Source organism: Halichoeres trimaculatus, unplaced genomic scaffold, assembly GCF_033239565.1.
Source record: "Halichoeres trimaculatus isolate MK-OKI-2021-1 unplaced genomic scaffold, fHalTri1.1 fHalTri1_scaffold_7, whole genome shotgun sequence".
Lineage (NCBI taxonomy): Eukaryota > Metazoa > Chordata > Actinopteri > Labriformes > Labridae > Halichoeres > Halichoeres trimaculatus.
The window spans coordinates 31,551,084-31,574,459 of record NW_027437185.1 but is presented as its reverse complement, the minus strand read 5'-3'; the positions used below and the strand labels follow the sequence as shown (position 1 = coordinate 31,574,459).

At 39.2% G+C, this 23,376-nt stretch overlaps 1 protein-coding gene across 2 annotated transcripts in view; it reads left to right on the top strand.

Annotated features, from left to right (window-relative positions):
• The window catches only part of atp8a1 (ATPase phospholipid transporting 8A1), a 143,193-nt gene that overhangs the window by 12,512 nt on the left and 107,305 nt on the right, over positions 1 to 23,376 (top strand). For both annotated transcript variants that reach the window (XM_074673515.1, XM_074673514.1), the window contains exon 2: positions 15,628 to 15,742. In XM_074673515.1, coding sequence (XP_074529616.1) covers positions 15,628 to 15,742 — 115 coding nt within the window. The remainder of the gene's footprint in view (positions 1 to 15,627; positions 15,743 to 23,376) is intronic.

The window sequence follows — 23,376 nt, the reverse complement described above, 5'->3', positions numbered from 1 at the left end:
TGATCTGATAAGCGACTTATGGATGTTACTGTTGCTTAGATTGAGGCAGTATCTATATCCTCATCCATCTCTTCCCTCCCATTCATAAACGGTCTGGGGCAGGGGAGGAGGGACTTTCATCTCTGGGACTTTGATTCCTATGAATAGACTGTGGCTGCTCTGTCTACTGAAATATTTATCTGGCATAAATGAATCATGTGCAGATCTTTCTGTGGTGGCAATGAGCAGATATAAGTGGCACATTAGGCTCAGTGAGATTGAGAAATCCCAAAAGCACAGAGATTTGGAACAAATTTGACCCCAATAACTGTGGTAGATAGCATCAGGTGAGGGCAAACAATGTGCCAACTTACTTTGATAAACTTCATATCGCATCTCACCTTTTATCTGAACTCCATTAAAGGAATCTCATATAGAGGTCTCAGTGTGATGGAGGTTTCTATATGAGAAAATTCACTCATTATTCCTTTGCTTCTTTCATTTTTTTACTCCAGAATCTGCTGCAGTTTTATTCCCAGAGCCTCTTCACTGTAGCTTGGCTGCCATTCATTTGTTGGTGTTAAATCAATGTCAATAGCTCCAAGCTGCCCACCCCCACCCACCCACCCTTGGGTTGTTGAATGGATTGTGTGGGAGCCTAGTTGCCGCCAGATCACGTGCCTCCTCATCTACACTTTATTGACCGGCCTACAACTCTCTCAGGCTCATTAGTGTTTGTCCGCTATCTTGATGTTTAGATTGGACTCTGCTTAGACCTGTTTCTAGGAGAACAAAATACCTTTTTATGTTTTGGGGGACGGAGTCATAGACCTTTTTTTTGGAAGCCTTTGTGATCGGGCTGACTGAATCATCTGTGTTTGATTATAGATATAGTTAGGGCAGACTCAAAAGAGGTTGTAAGATACATTCAGAGTGATTCTTTAATTAGGAGTACTTTTCAAGTCCATGGGATATACTTAACAATTTTGCTAAATATTAATTTCAAGCAATGACCAATTTTGCAGTGGATCATATGGGGGATATTTCAATTTCTTTTCATATAGAACGTGAACAGGTTCCATAATTTATTTAGCTAAAAATGCATATCATGTATTGGAATTTGCAGTTTTTGTGCTGTCTGATTTCTCAAATGACGGTTGCTCTTCATAAGTAACACAAGAATTAGACATGCACTGGTCGCCGATCCCCCAGAATTAAGGAAATTGACACAGATCAATCGATCTTATATACCTCCGGGAAGGTCTGGCAGCCAGCCATTGTTGCTTTATGCTGGGAGACCTAAAACTCAGGTCACTTTATTGGTTGTTTCAGTTAAAACATAAAGATTTTATTGTTTCACAGGTATTGTTCAATGATTTTCAATAAAATAAGATTAGAACATTCGAGGTATATGATGTCAGTTATAAGAAATAAAAAATAAAAATCGGTATCGGCAAGTCAGGCTTTTTAAAGATTGTGGTTGGCCAGAAAATTGTGATTGGTGCACCCCTAAGAACAATCCTTTTTTTTGTTTATTATTTTCAGTATTTGTTAGGGATTTAGGATATATCGATATCAATATCGGTATCAGCCAATGTTGGTCATTTTTTTAGCACATTGGTATCGGCCGATGTGTAGAAGTGGGCAGATATTTACTCATTAGCTGCCGGTCATCCCCAGAGCATCTTGAACGATCTTTCAAGAACCAAATAATATTGTTTTCTATGACAATGTAAACACCAAAACTACATAAGAAGAGTGGGCTGTCTTATTTTATGTCTCACAAAACATACTTTTCTGATCGCATTCATCTCGGGCGCTACATCCTTTGATCCTCTCCATGGTCATATTTTCTCATGATCACGCTGCTCTTTCTCTCTGAACTACCTCGACACATCATCTCAGGTTGTTTTTGTTTTGTTTTGTTTTGTTCTGTTTTTTTTTTTAGCAATAATGATATTGGTAAATATCGGTTATCGGTCCTAACAGCAATATTAATACCGGATATTGGTACTGGCCAAAATTTTCATTTCCGTGCATCCCTAAAAATAACCATTAAAACATGAAAGAAGGTGATTTAAAAACTATTTTAATAATTTATATGGATAAAACAATTCACTTTGTGTGTGTCCAAGAAATCTGTGTCAACTGTGTTACCCACTGTAAAAAGCCCTATGAATCAGCAATGGTTCGCTCCAAAGTCACATGACTTAAATCAATTTAAGTCACATCCTTTTTGGTGGGAACCATGAAGAAAGTGTAGCAAGTTTAAACTCCTCCTCATCAATATTTCATTAAAATAATTGTCTGTACATGGGGCGCATGAATTGTTCGTCAACTGTGTCATCAACATTTACTGGTGTTTTTACTATAAATGTGAAGAAAATGCGCAGAAATATAAGGTGATTGAGGTCAGGTGGTGCCATGTTCAAAGTATGCAGTTAGCACAAGGGCCAAAAAATGGAGAAAATGTCAACTGTGTCACCAACCATGAAATTTAATTTTCAATTTAATTTTCAATTTAATTTTAATTTAATTTTCAATTTAATTTTTAATGTTGTAGAGACAGGTTTGTCCCGTCAACCATGTGACGTCTATTTTAGTGCCATAACTCTTTTAAATTTTGGCTGAACTGTAATATAAATAATGAGGGACATTTTTATGGAGCATAGTCTTTCAAAGAAGTGTTAAATAACTCTAAATTCAATATCATATGAATTTTTTGTTGAAATATTGTCACAACTTTTGTCCATTACAGTTGAGAAAATTGTGCTTTTTTAATACTTATTTAAGGATTCATTAGAGCTTAAGCTTGCCAACTAATGAATTTAATTTATTCCAGGTAAATACTTTGCAATCAAATAGAATGAAAAACAAAAAAAGCCCTTTTTTTTTTTTTTTTCAATTTTTCTATACCTGAAAAGAGCTCCTGATTAAAGAATCACTCCCAGTGTGTGACATCATGTCTTTTGTGGATGAAGTGTTGGAAAAGCTCTACTTAAGGTCAGACATGAGTAGCAGGAAAAGCTGGGTTTCTTAAAATATATGGTTTATAGCAAACGTTTCCTATTAGAAGAAGAATAATAGATATCTTTACATTTGGGTGGCCTGTAGTTGTATTCTTCGAATGTATTTTGAAGCATTGGTCAGCTCTTGGAGGCCTTGTGTTTATTGTGCTTTAATATTTAACCTGTGTGTCATCATATGCAGGTGACATGCGTGTGGATCAGGTCATTTTTGTTCCTGTCGTTGCTAGCATCAGGTGCTTTTAATCTTGTCAGAGTTGACAGTCATTGCAGCAATAATTTCCCTCCCCCACCACCTGCGCCTGACCTATGTTAATGCATTACCATGAGGACATCATAAATCTGTGGAGGATGTGTTTGTCCAAAAGTTGTTGGCATATAAACACATTATATCATGTGACTGTTCAGAGATGTTTGGCATAAACAAATCAAAACATAAAAAACAGAAAAATGACAGATTAAAAAAAAAACTTGAAGTATCTTTGGAAGCTCTTGAGCATCAGGGGATTTTCCATGCTTGATGGTCTCAGCGTGATTGTGTAACCTACAATTGACAGCAAGCCGAAGCATGAAGAGACAGATCGGGGAAGACCGGCATGCCTCCCCGGATGCCAAGCCATGCTGGGCCCAGCTTTTTCCCATTGGGCCTTCACTCCAAAATACGTGCCCCCTTGTGACTATTGTTCCTTCTGCCTGTCTGTTGGCTGACACAAGCAATAATCCTGACATCTGGCCTGCATCCAAACTCATTACGACACTTGATGGCATTGATCCTTCCTCCTGAGGCTTTCCCTCCAGGGCTGTGTGCTTCTGATCTCTACTTTGACTGAGCTTTATTTGGCTCCTTGTTACTCTTTTCTCGCTTACTTTCCATGCCCCGTACACTGTTTTCACACAACTAGGGAAATAAGCCTGCTCTATTAATAGATGTAGAATGTTGTTATGGAGCCTAATATAAAGAAAATTAAAAGCTATATTAGCAGCAAGTATCCGCCCAGTTTCCCATTTTTACCGTCTTTATTGATGTCAGGGTAGTTCAGCCATGACGTGCCTGCAGTTAATTTAATTAGAGCTGAGATATGCCCAGTGTCCACCGGGGAATTAAGAGCAGTTTCCTGTGAGACGTTTGAGGAAGTGCTTTAGTTAGTTATCCACTCAGTGTATAGGAAACACAACACACAATCAAAGTTTGGTGAGAGGCAGATCCCATTAATCTACCTATCTGAGGAAATGCCTATTTTGAGGATAGAAGTTTCCTCACTTCTGACCACTAGCTTTTTGCACTGGGCTGCCCGGGATGGCCTTTGTGCTCCTTTTACATTTAGGAAGGCATAAATGTCAAGCTGGTTTTGACTGTTGCTTTTGATCTGTCAGCAGGAGCAGCTCTGCATCCTGCCATAAAACCGTGCTGTCGTCAGATGTTGCTGAAAGTTGAAAGATGTCTGCCTTTATCCATTTGATTAAACTGAGATTGTGAGATTGATGGGCCAGAGTACTAGGCCACTGTTTATCTGACAGCCCAGCTCACTACTCTCTGGCTCTGGCTTTGCTTTTACTGGTCTAATCCTATTAAAGGGTGTAATATGTAGCCTTTAATTGGATAAGGTGTGCGAGAATAGCAGCTGTGCAAAAACTTGGACATCAGGTAGAAGGCTCCTTGAGACTTCTGAAGCACAACTCAAGAGCACAACAGGTTGACAGAACAAAGACCAAGTTTTTTTTTTTTTGAAGTTGTAATTAGAGATGCACGGATCCAACTTTTCTGGTCTCCATACAGATACAGATACCTGGACTTTGGGTATTGACCGATACTGTTACTGATCTGATACAAGCGTTCAATAATAAGCTGCATGCCCTACTGTGGGATAAGATTGGCAGTGTTTTGAGCAAAAGACATAAAATGGAAACATATGGAATCACTGAGGTTGATATTTATATAAACGTATACGTGTTTAAATGTTTAACAGCATTTTGGTTAAAGCAAAGCTTAAATCTTACAGAAATGACAATTCAATTGTAAACTTTATACCCTGTACACCAGGGGTGGCTAACCAGTCAGAGACCAAGAGCCACAAAAACTACCATGGCACTACAAAGAGCCACATCAAAAATGCACTTACTCTCACACATAAACGAAAGTACATAAGATAAAAATCAATACACTTCAAAATTTTAAGTGACATTTATTGCGTTTGTAAGCATGTTTCAATTTGTACTTGGAGCTGTGTCTAAGAAAAGTTTCCGTTTTTACTGCAGACGAGACAAAGTTCCATCCATCCATCTATCTAGATAGCCATGAGCACATGTGCAAGTCGAGAAAAGAAACTGAAACTTAAGTATCAATCTCGTCACCCAAGTATTGATCAATACTGATCACAACATCAAAATATCAATAATTTAGATTCATTGGTACACCACTACTCGCTACCTGGCGAGCCACAGGTTGGCCACCCCTGCTGTAGACTAAATCATAGTTTAGCCTTAGTGTCAAGTTTGGACCAACCTTCTTCCACCGATACCTGATCCAGCTTTAAGGGGCTATATAGGGGCTGATACCCAATACCAGGATCGGATCGGTGCATCCCTAGTTGCAATCAATGAAAGGGTGGAAATCTCGCTGCAAATATCTAACAATAGCTTACACAGGACAGTAGAGATAATACAATTTACATTTCTTTATGGATTACTTGACTGATCGCCTGAATGATCAATAGATTATCAGGTACTGAAGTAATCTATTACTGCGTTCCTAAAAGCACTACATTTTTAGACAGGGTGCAACTTAAACAAGGCAAAAAACCCACACATAACCTTACAATGGTGTAATGTTAGCATACCATTTTGTGAGTCCACTTTGCATTTTGGTGTTGTAGGATGCAAGAGGCATGACTACAAAACACACAGTGGTAGCACCACATTGATGTAGGATCAGAGGTGGAGCAGCATTGACCAGCTTTTGGCCTCCACATAGTGCAGATGAAGTGAAGCAGTGGTGTAAATATCTTTCATTGAGGTGGCATGATATAAGAACTTACGGAAAAGCTAACACTGATGATCTGTAGGCATAATAAGCTCTTTGATTTAACTATGGCTGACATGTTTCAGTTTATTTTGGCTTGTCTTGAAAATGTAACACACAAGGCCTACCCACAGACTGTACAAAAGAAGTGGACTCAGCCTCTGTTACATCAAATATTGGTTTTGTGGGTCCTTGCTGTAGCCAGCTAGACTTGAAAGATGTTTGGACAAGAGGCTGGACTTGTGTTGCAATTCTTCTGTCCTTGTTGAAGAGATGCTGTAGTCGCCCGCTGTTGACTGGTAACAGTGCCCAGAGCAGTGGTTCTCAACCAGTCTGGTTTTGGTGTCCACTTTCACCCCTTAATGACAAGCTGTAACCCATGGCAAGGGAAATCTTGGAGGAAGTTGTATTTAAACGTTCTCAAGGAGGTTTTTTTTTGATAGGAAGGTGTTTTGTTTCGAAAATGCAACTTCAGTTTCAAAGGCTTTCTTCTTTGTCCTCAATGTATGAAAATCTACATCTTAAGTTTCACTTTCATTTCACCATGATCAATGAGCCCATAGAAACAAACTTTATGGGTTGTCTATAATTTAAAATGGCAGGGGTCAATTAGCATTACAAGCTATCATTGCCATCAAGGAGTGTGAATAGTCAGCACTCCACTGCTTTAAAAAATCCTGGCAAAATAAAAGCACAGGAGTTTTATTCTAGTTTTGTTTTTGCTAAAAGCCCTTGACCCACAAACCACCAGTTGAGAACCACCGCCTTGGAGCATACCTGAGTTCAATGTCTGTAACCAGATTGTCTTGAAAGAACACAGTACTGCCTATCTGCTGAGACCAACAATTTTTTAAGATGATTAATCAATGATAAGATCGTTTTCTGGTAGCACGCATACAACTGACTTCATTTTGCAACCAGTGGAATCAACACTGCTGCTTTTGGAAAGGAAATAATACAGGTGATTCTTCAAGCCCCACAATATAATGAGTGCTTGCAGCATACTGCTTCAAAATGTTAAAAACACACTTAATTATTATTTATACTGCATAAAACACCATTACTTAGACCCAAACATACATCATATTTGTATATTACACAACAGAACATTTGTTTTCACCCAAACGTTGTGTACAGTCCCTTGTGTGGGAGCTGCTGTATGCAGAAAGCAGAAGGACATAGTTAGGCAGGAGCAGTATCAGCTGCAACTGGTGCATTGCAGCACCTGGCCTACCCTCGCATACAGGAGCCTGCTGCGAGTTCTCATTCACAACACAGAGACACAACATCAATCACAGCTCTCAACCAGCTCTACTGGCCTGCTATTTCACACAAGCCCTGGGCTGCTGCAGTAACCAGTGACACAAGCACTCAGTTGTCATTTGTTATTGTAGAGACTGTGTACTTGATAATTCAGGCGTTTCAAACATCCAGTTTTTCCACTGACTTTGTTTGCTGGCTTTGTTCCTTTGTGTGTCTGATCAGATCTCTGTTTGGCATATAATCTATTTCTATTGACTTGTAAATGATCAGTCAGGAGGCTTGGGGAAAACTTTAACACTGGGATGTTTTTGTGCTGCACAAAAAGATTCATATCTCAGTGAAAACTGAAATACCCTTTTTCAGGAAACCCTGTCCTAGTATTATACGGCTTGGGAACAGAGACACACGAACTGATATGCCACTCTTTGATTCATGACAGATTTCTGGACTCAAAGGCCACTGGGGCATCCCTGGAAAAGGACAGTGATACTATTGTTTTTGTGGTGACATTGGAGTCAATTTTATAAAGTGTAGTACTGAAAGTCTGTTTTTGTGCATTAGTGATCACATCAGTGAGGTATCATCCTTTTTTTTTCCACTCAGCACTACTCCCAACCCTTGTCCTTCAGGTATTACCGGCCTGCAGAGCCCATAGAATGGTAGAGATTGGTCTTGTGACTTGAAGAAAAAAAATCAGTTTGGGGGATGGGGGGTGACTTTCTGCGAAGCATGGATACAGATTGAGAGGATCAATGTTTCAGTTAATATAATGGCCTAATTTGTGGAGAAGATCAAACAATTTCTGGCTGATTTTTTAAAAGAGTTTTTTAAGCTGTTGTAGTGAAACTTTGGAAAAGATTCTTAGATTATGAACGGCATTACCAGCGTATCTAAACTTGGCACTAGGGATAGGTTACCTGTTACATTTCAAAAGATACAGTACCAATGCCCAGTACCGATGCCAAGTACCTGGCAATCGGTACCGGTACTCAATGGTACCAATTTTTGGTACTTTTTTGTGTTAATGTGGTAAAAAATATCAATTTGTTTAATGATAGAATATATATTTTTTCAATTTGACATATTTTTACTTCAGTTTATCACCTTGAAATGCAATGTTCATGTCCAGCATAGAAAATTACCTACTCATCCACTCCCTCATTGTCACAAAGATGCATTTAGGTTCTTAAACATGGTACCTTTTGGTTTAATCTGAATTGGTACTCGGTACTTTTGACAGAATTAGGTCAGTACCTACAAAAGTACCTAATCTGGTACCCCTCTCTACTTGGCACAACAAGTAAGGAAATTCAATTTTTGGTGGATCATTCTTTTGTTGTAGCAATCCTTCTTGGCAATAGATTTTATACCGTTGGAAATTCTGTTTTTTTTTTTTTTTTTTTTTTTGGGGGGGTGGGGGGGGGGGGGGGGTGGGGGGGTGCATGATATTATTGGCATGTTATCGGAAATTGGCCGATATCAGCTTGAAAATAAAACATCGGATATTGGTTAACATACCGAATTCCGCAAGCATAATAAACCAATAAAAAAATGGGCTAAAGCTGCAGATATTTTTTGCACTTTTTGTGTTTTTATTGGCACAGTTCAGATTGACCAGTCCTTAATTTGGCTCCTATTTTAAGTTAAACTTGAATTGAGGCAGCAGTCTGTAAAGTACATACATCTGACTACTTTAGGCACATTTACCATTTACCAAAGTAAACTATTTTATTCAATTTGGGATTAATGTTTATGTTTAAATAACATCATCCAGCTTTCAAGAAGGATTTATTTATTTATTTATTTTTTCAAGTATATATTTTTCTTATTTTGCATCAAAAAATGAATATTACATAACAAATGTGATAAGAGTTTGCACCATAATACAATATGCTACTTCCAATACAGAAGACGATGATCTCTGCAGTTATGTGCCCAGAAAAAATATCGGCATGGGTATTGGTATTGGCTATATTAAATTGGCATATTGGATATCGGCAAAAAAAAATTCAAATATCCCTATAGTGCATCCCTATTATATTGTTTTCCTTTTTTAAATTGTACCATATTTGTAAGGAACATGCATGGATGAGCAGCAGAGCTGAGAATGTGGGTTGCACCTATGAAAAATGTGCTATATCTTCTCTGCAAATGCCAAACAGCTCATCCTGACTATTTGAGAGGTTTTTTAAGGACTGGATGATTGAAGTCTGGACAAACAATACCTATTGGCTATTTAACAGTTCATTCATTAAACAAACAGGCACTCCAGTAGCTTCTGGGAGTCATTTGTTTACTGCAACCCATTGTGTCTTTAAACAGTCCGTGTGATAATCGCAGGCTCTGCAGTAGGAAGTTTCCCCTCGTAAGCAGTAGGCACCACTGTCTAATCTCCAGTTGCTGCCTGGATCCACATACCCTTTTGCCACCACGCTAATCCAATAAACCACCTATGCTGCTGTGACGTCTTGCATAACAGAGCGGGGAAAGCCAGCCCATGATTCCCCCTGGTGACCATATGACTACAGGGGGGCTTGTTATTTTTAGCCTTGGAGCGCACGCAGGAAAGACAAACTGTCAGGGGGTGATCATACGGAGAGGGAAAGTAACCCTCCATGCTAAGCCAAGTGGATCATTAAAATAACAGGAGGGGTAATGTAAGATTGAGGGTTTGTGTAACATGAGTGAGAAGGTGCTAAGAGTAAGGTGAGAATCAGAGAGGGGAAAGCAGAGCAGAGAAAGTTGACAGCGTGACTTTGAAGCCTGTGTCAGTCTTTGTCTTTGTTTCCTCTTCGCTTGACATGACACAGAAGAAATGCTGCATGCAGACGGGGGGTGAGGGGGGCAGGTCGCAACTGGGGCATATCCGGGAGGAGCTCTGGTTACAGTTCCTCATGACACTGCATTTGTTGTAGTTGATATTTCCAGCAACCAGCTTCTTGTGCCCTCCCACTTCCTCCATTCCTCAGAATGTCCCTACCTTCCATTTTTAAACACCTGACTGTCTCCAGCTGGAAGCTAAGCTAAGCTAAGCTAAGCCTGACCTTACCTCATAACACTGTCACTACAGCATGGAAGGAAGGCCGTCCAGCGCCCTCCAGATCACATGCATGAAACCCGAGAGTCTGGATATCCTGTTGACTTAAGAGTTTTACTGTAGTGCTTTTTTGGCAGCACTTATTTAGACATATCAATTAAAACATGAGGATAGGGAAATGTAAGCCTCAGGAATGTTGTTTTCTTTTGAATTATTTCTCATCTTACAAACAGGATGGCTCTTGTCAGATCTGCTCTATGTGGTTGGCCGGTGGTTTTTCAGTCATCTCAGCTTCTTAAACTCGGCTGACTGGTGAATCGTACTTTCAGTTTTAGTGGCAACTGTTGTATTCTTCAGACCCTTTTTCGACACTTAACACCCTTCGTAGATCAGTCATAACTCTGCAACATCTCAAATGACATCTTCATGACCAACACAAGAAGTCAAAATGAGGTGACAAAAATGAGAAAGAAATCCAGCAATTATTTTTGTGCAATTTCTGACACAGACAAAAATAGAAAATATTAAAAATGGTACATACTAAAGTACTTGCCAGGCATTTTTTAAGTGTATCTGATATTTAGTTAAACAGGCATGTCTATAGGAATCAACAGTCCCGACATATTTTCTCCAAATCGCCCCCTGGTGGAGAACATTTTCCTTGAGAAGAAGCAGTTTGCTGATGTTTACGCAACACATAACACAGCAGAAAACTGACCACTTATCATCCGGTATCAAGTAGGGATGGGAATTGATAAGATTTTGTCAATACCCATGCCCTTATCGATACTGCTTATTGATCGGATTCTTTATCGATTCCCTTGTCAATTCCTGTTGTGAATTTTCTTGTGTACCAAGAAAACAAAGTAGCTTTATAGGTTTCCTGTGTCAACAAAATTTAATTGAGTTAATATTGTAAGTTAATAAAATGTGATTGGTCCCTGAGTTTGGATATTTCTGGGCATAATTATACAGGAACAGGTAAAAATTGCACACAATGTGACGTTGATGTACTGTGTTGTAATGTATTAATAATTCAAGTAGGCCATCTAGTGTCTCAAAGTGGTTATAGCATTAGTTTAAGTTGTTTGGAAGCTCTCCGTAGTTATGAAGTCAGCCATGAGCCTTTCATTGGCCTGTTAGCTTTTGACATTTGAAATTTTGAGTATTTTTTACAAAGTATTTTTTTAACATATAAGGCCCGGCGGCTCTGGCTCAATGTAAATAATTGATAAAGGAATTGTTGAGCACAAAGGCTAACGATATTGATGGATTGCAAAATTTCTTATCGATTCTCAACAGGAAGTGGTTTTCAGTTCCCATCCCTAGTACCAAGAGACAACTGAGGGACAGAGGAGGTTTGATTTGATTTTTTGTTTGGCAATATCGAAATTGGGATTCCTTGACGTTTTTTTTTTTTTCAAATTTAAATTCTTCCCTTTGGTCTTTGTTTATAATCTGGACTGGAAAAAAGTTACCACTTTTCTCCAGCAGAGGGTGAAATGTTTCTCTCCGACTGACGTGATTTGCATTTTATGGGAAAATATGGTTCCTGATGTAGTCTGTGGACATCATCATCATCATCATTTAACCTTTTCACATGGTCTGGTGATAAAAAAAGCTAACTAAAAACTGTAAATACCGAAGAATCACAATTTGAATTGAGTGAATTGAATCAGCGACGGAAAAATCGTAAATATGTCAGCAAGAGCTGCTGAGCCTTGGTCTCCCTCACAAAATCAAATGTGACCCTCTCTGAAATAAGTCTGTCCACCCCTGTGGTAATCTGACTCCATTTCATCTTTGGCAGGCTGCTTCAGTTGCAGCGTTGTGAAACCACAACATGATTCTTTCATGACTGCTCCTGTACACAGCATAGAAAAGCTTGTTTGTTATGTGGACTAACAGTTATCTGGGATGTTTTGGACTTTGCTTTCTGAGGAAAAGTAGGACACAAAAATACCTCCTGCCAATCAAAGAAGTAAAATACTCGTGTGTTGTTTTTAAAATAACAGGAGCAAAATGTGTTACACTCTACGCATCTTTGCAGCCTACATACAGGTCTTTGATGTCTTTCTCCAGCCAACACAGCTCCATCCCACTGGGTTGGAGTTGGTGGGAGCAGAGAAGAGCAGAGAAAAAAAAAGTGTTATCCAGACAAGCAAAGGGATTCGATTTCTTGTTTTGTTTTCAGCAGTTAAGGGTGACTTCTGCCAGTAGATTGTTTTTGTAATTTCATGTCCAGAGAAAGGCTTTATATTTTAGTGAGAGATAAATAACTTCCCTGAGCTCTCTTTTATGAGTGATTCTATAATTAAGGGTACATTTCAAGTCCACGGGGTATACTTGGGTCAAGCAATGACCAATTGTACAGTGGGTCATTTGGGTGATATTTCACTTCCATTTAGTACACAAACTTAACAGGTTCCATCATTTATTTGGCAAAAGATGCAAATCATGAGTTGGAATTAGCAGTTTTTGTGCCGTCTGATTTCCAAGATGTCAAGTTTGCTCTTCAAAATTAACACTAGAATACATGTTTGTGTTTATTATTTTCAGTATTATTTGTTCAAAATAATCATTAAAACAGGTTTAAGCTGTTTAAAAACTATTTTAAATTTATATGGATTGAATAATCCAATTTGTGTGTGTGTTTGAGAGTCAACTGTGCGTCAACTGTGTTACCCTCTGAAAAAAACCCTATTAATCAGCAATGGTTTGCTCCAGAGTCACATGACTTAGATCAACTGAGGTCACATCCTTTTTGGTGGGAACCATGAAGAAAGTGTGGCTTGTTTAAACCTCTCCCCATCAATATTTCATCAAAATGATTGTCTGTACATGGGGCGCATTTATTGTTTGTCGACTGCAAGGTTAAAATAGTTTTGGATTTGTCATTACAGTTTAGTTTTAATTAGTTTTAGAGTGGGCATTCTAGTTTTTATTTAGTTTTAATTTTTGCAACAAGGCTTAGTTTTAGTTTAGTTTTAGTTTAGTTTCAGTTTAGTTTTAGTTTTTTCATACCTTATTTGCCAGGTGCGGGATTCAGAAAGGTCAGAGTAAATATTTTGTAATACTGTTTATTTTCAAGTCCATCATAGTGCTCACTGCTCAGTCAATGCTGATACTGACCTGTTTGCTGCTGCCTTCAACACAAAAAATAATATAAACTTAAATAAACAAATATAAACATAAATTATGTAAAACAATAAAATATGAGCTTTAATAATTAGAAACTTGGACTCTGTAACAATAAAGTCAGACTCACATGCAATGAAGCTATTACAGATGCTCTGATTACGTTTTGTCGCAGCACAGCGCACAGCCAGTCAGTGCAGTAAAGAAGCATTGTCCCAGTACGTCACTATGACGGTGCTGTGCGGCACTGACAACTGCCGAAAACTGTCGTAAATTGGTTGGGAAAATGTGTCTGATTAATTTAAATTCTAAAGGCTATTAATATTGTCAGAAACTATAACTAAGGAAATTTTGTGTGTAATTTTATTTAGTTTGAGTTTGTTTTATGAACACAAGATACAGTTATAGTTTACTTATCGTTTTTGTTGTTTTTTCTAGTTTTTATTAGTTTGAGTTAAGTGCAATGTATTTTAAATTTCAGTTATCGTTTTTAGTTTCGTTTTAGTTAGCTATTATAACCTTGGTAAACTGTGTTACCAACAATTTCTGGTGTGCTTACTATAGCTGTTTTAAAGACCTAACTGTGAAGAAAATATGAGGTGATAGAGGTCAGGTGGTGCCATGTTCAAGGTCTGCCGTTAGCAAAAGAGCCAAAAATGGAGAACATGTCAACTATGTTACCAACCACAAAATTGATCTTGTAGAGACAGGTTTGTCCTGTCAACTGTGTTACATGTGTTTTTGTGCCATAATTCTTTTCAATTTTTGCTGAACTGTAATATAAATAATGAGGGACATATCTAGGGAGTGTAGTCTTGTATAGTACTGTTGATTAACTCTTAATTCAGTATAAGATGAATTTATGTTGAGAAAAAGTCAGAACTTTTGTCCACAACACAGATGACGAACTTATGCTCCAAAGTTTTTTTTATTACTTAAATATTTAAGAATCCATCAGAGGTTAACCTTGGTGGCTAATGCATTTTGTACATTTGCAAACAAATTGAACATAAAGGGGAAAAAACACAGATTTTTTTTTCACTTTTTGTATGCCTGAAATGTAGCTCTAATCATAAAATCAATCATATATTTGATATCATATCATATTGGTATCAAGTGGGACTGTGTATCAGTTTTTGGACTAGACTGAGCAGTGAAAACAAAATAATATCCAAAGATAGAGTTGGACCAAAGCCATGCATGTACAGTACCTCTGTCACCACGCAGCTGATCCACACAGATAAGTCCTGACCACTCTGGCCGGCAGGATGCGACTCTTGGCAGGAATTTCACAGCTCTTATCACAACACATTTCCAGGAAAATATTTAGAGGCAGTTGTTGAAATGTGGGTTTTTAAATGTCTCTTTACGTAATCACACTTGGGTTGTTAGTACTGAATGCTTTGGGTGTGGTAAACATTTTTGTAGAATGAGATTTTCTTTGTTTTAGTGAAACAATTGTGGTTTCAATATCTCTGCAGTTTTCTGAATTCATCTTCAGACAGTTTGTTGAATATGAGAACTGTTGCTTTCCTCCACAGATGGAGGTTACTTGTATGAGTCAGCCTGTTAACACACTGCAGGTGATTCCCCGTGTTATTATATAACAAGCTTTCTCTCTAAGTTGGCATTTCTCTGCTGAGGTGATGATAAGAGATGTATTGTCAGTAACATACCGTTTGGCAAACCCACTGTAATATTTTCTAAAGCACTTTCTCACTCCATTAAGATAATGATTTGAGTGTTACACTGCTATTAGATTGTTGCTCCTGATCTGAGGAAAGTGTGTCATACAGATAATTACAGTCAGTGTCTTCTCAGTGTGACTACGTGGGCTTTGAGACTGCGGTCTGTGTATTCCAGCAGATATGCCAACAATATAGATGATCTAATGTCCTGAACACACTTTTCAGTGCTTGACATGTTCTTTAAAAAGTGTTACATCCTCCAGAAATGAAAACTTGTTTTAAGTATTAACAGTATATAAACTTCAAGGTCAGCTGCAGTCTCATATACGTTCCTCTCAAAGACTCCAAAGTCTCCTCTGGGGACTTTTCAACACACACCTCCTCAGCCACTTCACAACACCTTTTCATCTTCCTCTTATGTGAGCTCAAAGCAGCGGATTTTCTTTCTAACATGCTGTCTTTCCTCCCACTCTGCAGGATATGAAAAGACAGAGGACACATCAGAGAAGACTTCCTTAGCTGACCAAGAAGATGCCCGGCTGATACACCTCAATCAGCAGCAGTTTACCAAGTTCTGCAGCAACCGGGTCAGGTAAGGAGATGCTGTATGGAGAATGATTAGAAATGCTTACATCATGGAAATGTTAAATCTTTACACAATAGTCTTAGAAAGTAAACATGTAGAAGATCCAGAGCAACCAAAAGGACGTTATAACTCATGAAGTGTGACAGAGATGCCCTCGCCTCCAAACCTTATTTTGTAAGTTTTATGGGGAAAAACAAAAAAGAGGTGCCAAAATGATCACTTCCTTTGTCAGAAACCATCGAGTCTTAAAGTAACCTAACACCTCTTTAGCTGGTTGAACATACTATTTGAATTGCAAATCCATCCCCCATCACGTACCACATGGTGTGCGCTTTATTTGCAGAGTATGTAATAAAGTTCGCCTCCAACCCTGAAGCACCACTCAGGCATGAAGAATGAAAGTGAGGGTACGCCTTTAAAATAAAATGTGGTGTCTTGTAGGCCTCTTTTAATCTGGGCGTTTTGCTCCTTACAATCAAAGATTTACAGCAAAATATTAAGAAATTATGTAGAGGATTAATGTACAGCTCACTCAGGCAAACTTCTCTTTTATCATCCAGTTATGGTTAAATTATATTTTATCCTTTCTATATTAAAGGGTCTGTGAGGAGTTTGAAAGTGATCTTGAAAAAATCTACCCTTCTGGAAATAAATGTGATTGTAATCCACACTTTAAAATGAGATTATCAGCACCAATATAGGTTATTTCGAAATATTTCTTTGTAGCTTCCTAATAACTTCCTGATGGGGCCGAGCAGGACTGGATTGATTTACGGCACGTCTAAGTCTCTATGACAACACCACACAGCTGAGAAAGTTTAGAAGTGAAAAAACAGATGTAGTTTTTCTCTGCTGAAAATGATTTCTGTGATTAATTTTGTAGTGATGGTTGTCACAGGAGCCCAATTGTCAGACAGAAAAAGGACAGAAGAGCAGATGAAAGCTAAACAGGAGAGTGATACAGCCCAAGCTAAAGGCTAACACAAGAGCTAAGCTGTTTGTGATAATTTCCATTCCAACCCACAGTCAGCAGTTATTCTGCAGTGGTCTGTTCAAACTTGAGAGTCTATCAATAAAATGAAGAGTGAGGTTACGTTAGCTCTGCTTGGTAGATGACTGGCAGGACGTAGCTAACCAGGATTTACTAACGTTACACATTACAGACTTGTCTTAGAGCACCAGACTGCCGGCTGCACTAAATATAAACAGCTACTAAACTAACACAAACTGACAGTGTTTACTTGTTGTCACGTTAGCCTACAGATACATCGGAGCATGGGGCTGCTGATGTTGCTAACATATAGCCGGCTGCTAAAACTTTTGCTTGATGTCACGCTTCAAACCGTAGCGCTACGTAACTGTACTGATAAATACCTTACATTGGCGTGTTGTGTCCAGTAAAAAGTTGTCTTGAACAAAGAAAATTAGTTTTGATAGGATCCCCATTTAATTCTAAAACAAACACACGCCTTGCTAAAAGTAATTTACGACAGTGTGCGTGAGACTCCGGGCCTCAAGGTGCCGAGGGAGTGCAAATAAAACAGATTTTCCTCATAGTATCGATAAAGAAAATGTACCAGAGTTTTGTTCTTGTCAGGATTTTGGAGTTTATGTGAAATACTTCTGACTTAGATGAAGTGAAGGCCAAGAGACCAGCTGGGCTTTTCCTAGTGTTATCGTAAATGGAAATCTGTAGCTGTGACTTTAACAGCAACCTGTGAAAGCTTCAATATTGTTGACTCAGATCTCATTAAAGTGATACTCCGGTATGGAACAAGTTGGGTCCTATCACAAGGTTTAGAGCAGAAATTACCCCTATCGTGTCGTAAAACGGCGCTACCTCCGCTGCAGAGCCACAGCTGGTTACGAGGCGCTCGCCGCTTAGTGTATCAGTCCGCGCGCACAGGGGCGTGCCAGATATAAACAAACTTAGGCAGTCTGCTAGGACGAAGAGACACGATGAGAACTAGAGCCTTATTTAGCGGTGTTTTTTGTGTGAAAGTAACGCGCTGAAAATTCTCTAAATAAAGCGTGAATGCAGACCGATATCAGAGTTTTTTGGTGGGAGTCCATTTATTTGTGTTTTTGGTCAAGTAAAATATGGCCCCGTCTGAGTGCAGAGGAAACCAACAGAGGAGCAGGGAGGGGGTGTTTGGTGCGTGCGCCCTGGGCTTCTGCTGCAGAAAAACACTGCTGTAGGGGTAATTTCTGCCCTAAACCTTGTGATAGGACCCAACTTGTTCCATCCCGGAGTATCACTTTAATGGGGCGTATGAGTGTGTTTTGAGGACTGATCTTGGAGGAAGGAAATGAAATTGACTGAGAAAGCATTGCCGGTCTCTGTTGTGACTGTAATGCAGACAGATCTACGATACATCTTGTAAAACACATTATTGAAAAACCATGGGTTGTCTTGACACCAGGAAACAGGGTGACAGGACCCTCAGGCCTTTCGAGTTTGATAAGTACCTGCAAGATCTGTATCACCAGTGGTGCCAGCCTGGCCCTTTTTATCCAGTTGTCCCACCTTGGAGGAGTGCAGTGCTTTTAGCATTAAAGGTCAAGCTGCTTGGGTCAGGCCGTCCTCTGTCAAGGAATATTACTGTTAGCATTCCTGCTGCATGGGCAACCTCAGATATGTATGTGCTTACATAGACAGCTATATATTGAGCTAGGATAATAAAGGAAAAATGCAAGTGTGCTTGAGTGCATGCCATTTGTTGGGTCAGCTGCATGTATTGATATGATGAATAACAGAAGCACACAGCAAAGAAAGAAAAGGGATGCTGATTCGACTTCATTGTTTCTTTTTTTACTGCGCATACTGTGACTTTTTCTGAGTTCTTCTGTGTTCTTCCACCTGGAGGCTTGAAAACACACCAGGCTTCTCTAAAGATCTAATTTGTTCAAGAGGATTGGTGGCTGTCTCAAAGTGACCTGCAAAGACACTTACAGAAGCCCGGTCTGTGATAAATGGTGAATCTAATCTTACAAGCTGATAGGAGGCCCCACACAGGTTCGACTGGCTTTTATTCTCCTGCTGCAGCATCACTACCCGCAGAAGTGTCTCCCTGCAATGTACACACAGCTCCTCCTCCTCCTCCTGCCTCTTATTCATAACAGAGAGCCTCCCTGTTGTCCCTACTGTGCAGGAGGATTGTTGTGGATTGTTTGTTCAGCTGGTTGCTGGTTGCTGGAAGGTATCAGCTGTAATGTAAAGGTGATTTATGTTTGGGATGTTTACAAGTTATCCCACTGCAAACAGGAGTGGCAGTGTAAACCTTTTAACTGTCGTGTGCCCGTAAAATGCTGATATTATTTATCATGCATGGGTGGCAAGAGATGACTAAGACTGGCAGTAACACAAACTGACATGTGGAAAAACATTATCCTCATGTGTGCTGATGACGCAGGGAACACGTCTGTCATAGTACGGTTCTTTCATTAGCCTCTGTCGTGACTTAATAAACCTTCATTTCAGCAACTTAAACTTAATTTAGTGTTAAACCCACAGATGGATGCTGGCTTTAACATTTAAGGACACTTAAGTCTGTGCCATTACTTGCTCAACCAGTTGGTTAACTTGTCAGTTCTGTTTGCAGTTGTCTTTAATAAAAACATTAGTACGCTTGCTTTATCATCCGTTTGCAGAATCAGGCGTCCTCTCAGATCCCATGTTTAGAAAGTCTGTTTATATTTGGTGAATTTGACACCAGGATCATCAGTCTCATTCAAACAGAGCATGTGCAAAATAACTGTGTGAGCTCACTGTCATCTCAGTGACTGGGTGACGGCTTTAGTTTGTTTGGATATGTCTTGTAGTGGAGTGTTTGCTGGTAACACCTGCTTACCTTCAGCTGGCAGAGTTACAGCAACTACTGTTTACAGAGTTTGAATGAAACTCCCTTTTTCATTCAAGTGTTTTATCTAGTTTATTTTTATGAGCAGACTTTATAAGTGGTCTTGAAATAGTATCACTTGTGTACATTTGCTTCTTCATAATTCATGATTTCAAACAAGTATTTCAGAGCCAACATTGGTTATTTCTATGGTTTTTGTGGTCAGGTTGGACTTTCCTGGGAGAACATGTAGACCAAGTCCCTGTGAGGACACAACACCGGCCAGCAAAGTTTGGCAGTGAGAATCAGGAACTGTCTAAGAAAAAGATTTCTTGGATTTATTTTGTAGTAATGGTGAATGCTGAAACTGGAGCATCAAAAAGAAAAAGGAGGTCAAAGCAGAAAACAGCTAAACAGGAGAGTGATACAGCCCAAGCTAAAGGCTAAAACAGGAGCTAAACTCTTTGTGATAATGTTCATTCCAACCCACAGTCAGCAGTTATTCTGCAGTGGTCTGTTCAAACTTGAGAGTCTATCAACAAAATGAAGAGTGAGGTTACGTTAGCTCTGCTCGGTGAGGTTGGAGTTGGTAGATGACCACTGGTAGGACATAACCAGGATTCAATAACATTGTGTATTATAGACACGTCTAGGGTAGGGATGGGTACCTTTCATTTGAAACGATACAGTACCGATGCCCTATACCTGGCAATCGGTGACGGTACTCAATGGTACCAATTTTTGGTACTTTTTTGTGTTTATGCGGTAAAAAATATATATTTTTTTCAATAATAAAATGTATATTTTTTTCAAGTTAATTCTTCAATATATGACCTTAAAATGCTGTGTTCATGACCGGCATTAAAAGTTGCCTACTCTTCCACTTCCTTACAGCCACGAGGATGCATTTAGGTGCCTAAACATGGTAACTTGATTTTTCACGAATTGGTACTCTGTACTTTAGACAGAGTTTAGTAGGTACCTATAAAAGCACCTAATGTGGTACCCATCTCTAGGCGAGGGATGGTTGAGTACTGGTATTGGGCTAATACCAGCGCTTTTTCAAGGTTTCCGTACTCGTTGAGGCTGCTGATACCAGCAGCTGATTATCTAAGCAAAAAAATCTTGTGTTGAGCAAGTCCTCCCTGCCAGAAGTTGCTGCTACTTGCTGCGGTTTGACACCACAGCATACGCGTCAGGTCCTGTTCAGACAGCATGAATGAACCAGGGAGGGTTAACAGGTGAACTGTTTTATTTTGCACTTCAGTTTATTTAAAAAAATACCCAAAATCTGACACTTTTTACTTTTCTTTTTCACTTTTAATGTTATTTTTGAAATATTTTTTTAAAAGACTTATTGGCAGAGTGACTATGCTGTTTTGGATCAAAATGATCTGTCATTGCGAATTCAAGTTTTATGTATCAGAAGTACTAGTAGTATTGGTTCTAGGTATTGGTGCGTACTCAAGAGGGCGTACTGGTACTGGTATCGATCTGAAAAAAAAAATAGTATTGAACATCCTTAGACACGTCTAAACTGTGCTACAAACTGAGTTTACAAAGCAAAGTTTGCTTCTTGTAGCATTTCAAACAATAGCTCTATTAACTACGAATGAAATAAAAAAGATCTGGCCTCCAAAACAAATGTCATGGCAAGAGTCACGGCCTCATTACAGTGGGTGACGGTGCTCATGGGAAACTGAGTCTTTAATCTGGAAAAGTACTATTGATCCTGGCCAAATGTATCACTGCTGTCGGCACCAAAAGGATAGTCTTCACAGATTTTTTTAAATAGACTGATAAATCATGTATCACTGGGATGAATAATCTTTTTTAGAGTACAACTTCTATACAGCTATATACAACTTTTGACATCCAGAAACTTGTTGGCAGTGATAATCTTCTTGTAACAGCTGCTTTCTGTTTGTTTTATTATGTCATCTCCTGCTGCTCAATTTGAGTCATCTACGATCCATGTGACAGGTCTGAACCACTCATGCAAGCAAAAAATCTGCTGCCATTAACATAACATGAGCATTGGTGTCTATAACTTTTGAGAATATGTAAATAAGCAACTAAATCTATATGTGTCAGTACAGGATGCAATTCTCTCATATTGTCTTAATCCTCTCGGCATTACCAGGAAATAAAACGTGAGATCCATAATCATCCATTAAGCAGGTTGTTAAAGCAGCTCTTTATCTTGCTCTGTGTCAGCAGAGGGAATAATGTAGCGTATAGGGATAGTAAGACAGCAGGACTGCACTAAAACAGGATGATGGGAAATGAGAATCGAGTGAAGGAAATGAAGTGATGAGCAGAAATAAAAGGATGATGTCAAAGACATGATGACTGAGGTATTGACAGAAGGATCTGATGGGGCCTTTGGGGTAGATCTGTGTCAGAGCTGCACCAGACACTTCTCTGAATCACAACAGATTGACGGAGGCGGTCGCAGCTTTAGCAACATCAACCAGAGGGCTTTGAGTGATCTGTCTATTTGTGAAGTAACTCAACTCCAAGTTACTTCAAAGATATTTCAAGATGAAGGATTTTTATCAAAACTAATCTGACATCTGGTTGCGGACATTAATCTAGAGGTTTGATTTTAGACATTTATATGTGCTTCTTGTCTGTCACATGATCTAAACTAGCTCCAGTTGACTTGGCCAAAGAGCAGACTTTACTGAAACAAAGCTGGGTCCTTTCTTGACCCTTGTTCTGACAGGACCCTTCATCAGGCTCCTCTGTGAGGCTGGTATTACATCGTACTGCTGTCAGAACAATGACCTGCTCTTACTCACTCGCTTTCACTCTGTCCCTTTCACTCAGCACGGACAGCTCTGCTGCACCAGGCAGCCAGGATGACAGAGACTGTACCACAAGTTTTGTATTAACTGTGTTAAAAGTTTGTGTATGTTATAGCTAGGCCTGTCACGATAATCAATAAATCAATTAACTGAACGATAAATAAAAACGTCCTCGGTAAGTTTGCCAGCCTCGATAAACTGACACGTGCATGCATGTTTGTTTTCCTCCTCTCTTTCGACCCAAGAGGCTGGATGAGAAGATGGCTCACTACGTCTATCTTTCCTAACATCGGGGTGCATAGGTTCTATAGCGGATTTAGCGGATTTATAGCGGAGTGAGCATCTGTCAAAAATGCGATCTTTGGGGTGAAGACGGGGCTGCTCGTGCGTACACACAGAGAGAGCTGAAGCGAGCGTCCTGAGGGGTAAGGAGGAAACACACGCTAATATGAGTGAATGATGGCACGAAAGATGCGGTTCTTAAGCCGCCTGCCACAGTCCCAGTGTGGGAATATTTTGTTTTTTATCAGAATGAACAAAGTGTGAGCTCATGAACACCAACGAGCTGATATGTCGCATTTGTTTGAAAATGGTGGCGACGAAGAAGAAGAAGAGGAGGTGCAGCGGAGCCTTGTTCTTTGACAATCCGCTCTTACTGAGGCTTTGGTCTGCAAAGTAAATGGAAATAAAAGCGCCAAATGGTGGGCGCTCAAAGACAGCTACATTGTCAAAGAAACGCAGCCCTTCAATACGGTTGAAAGCCAGAAATGTTAAAAATGTTTGACAGACGGTACAGATTGACTGGGAAAAAGTACATGTTACAAACAATTCAGGAACTGTATAAACTCCCTTTTATTTAGGCTATAGTTTTTATCGTTGTTTTTTTTTTTGGAGTTTCATTTTTTCTTTAGAGACAGGGTCTATGTTTTATTGTTTTTGATTAGTTTTAATCATTTTCATTGACATGTATTTTTTTCTAAAAGAGAGTCCA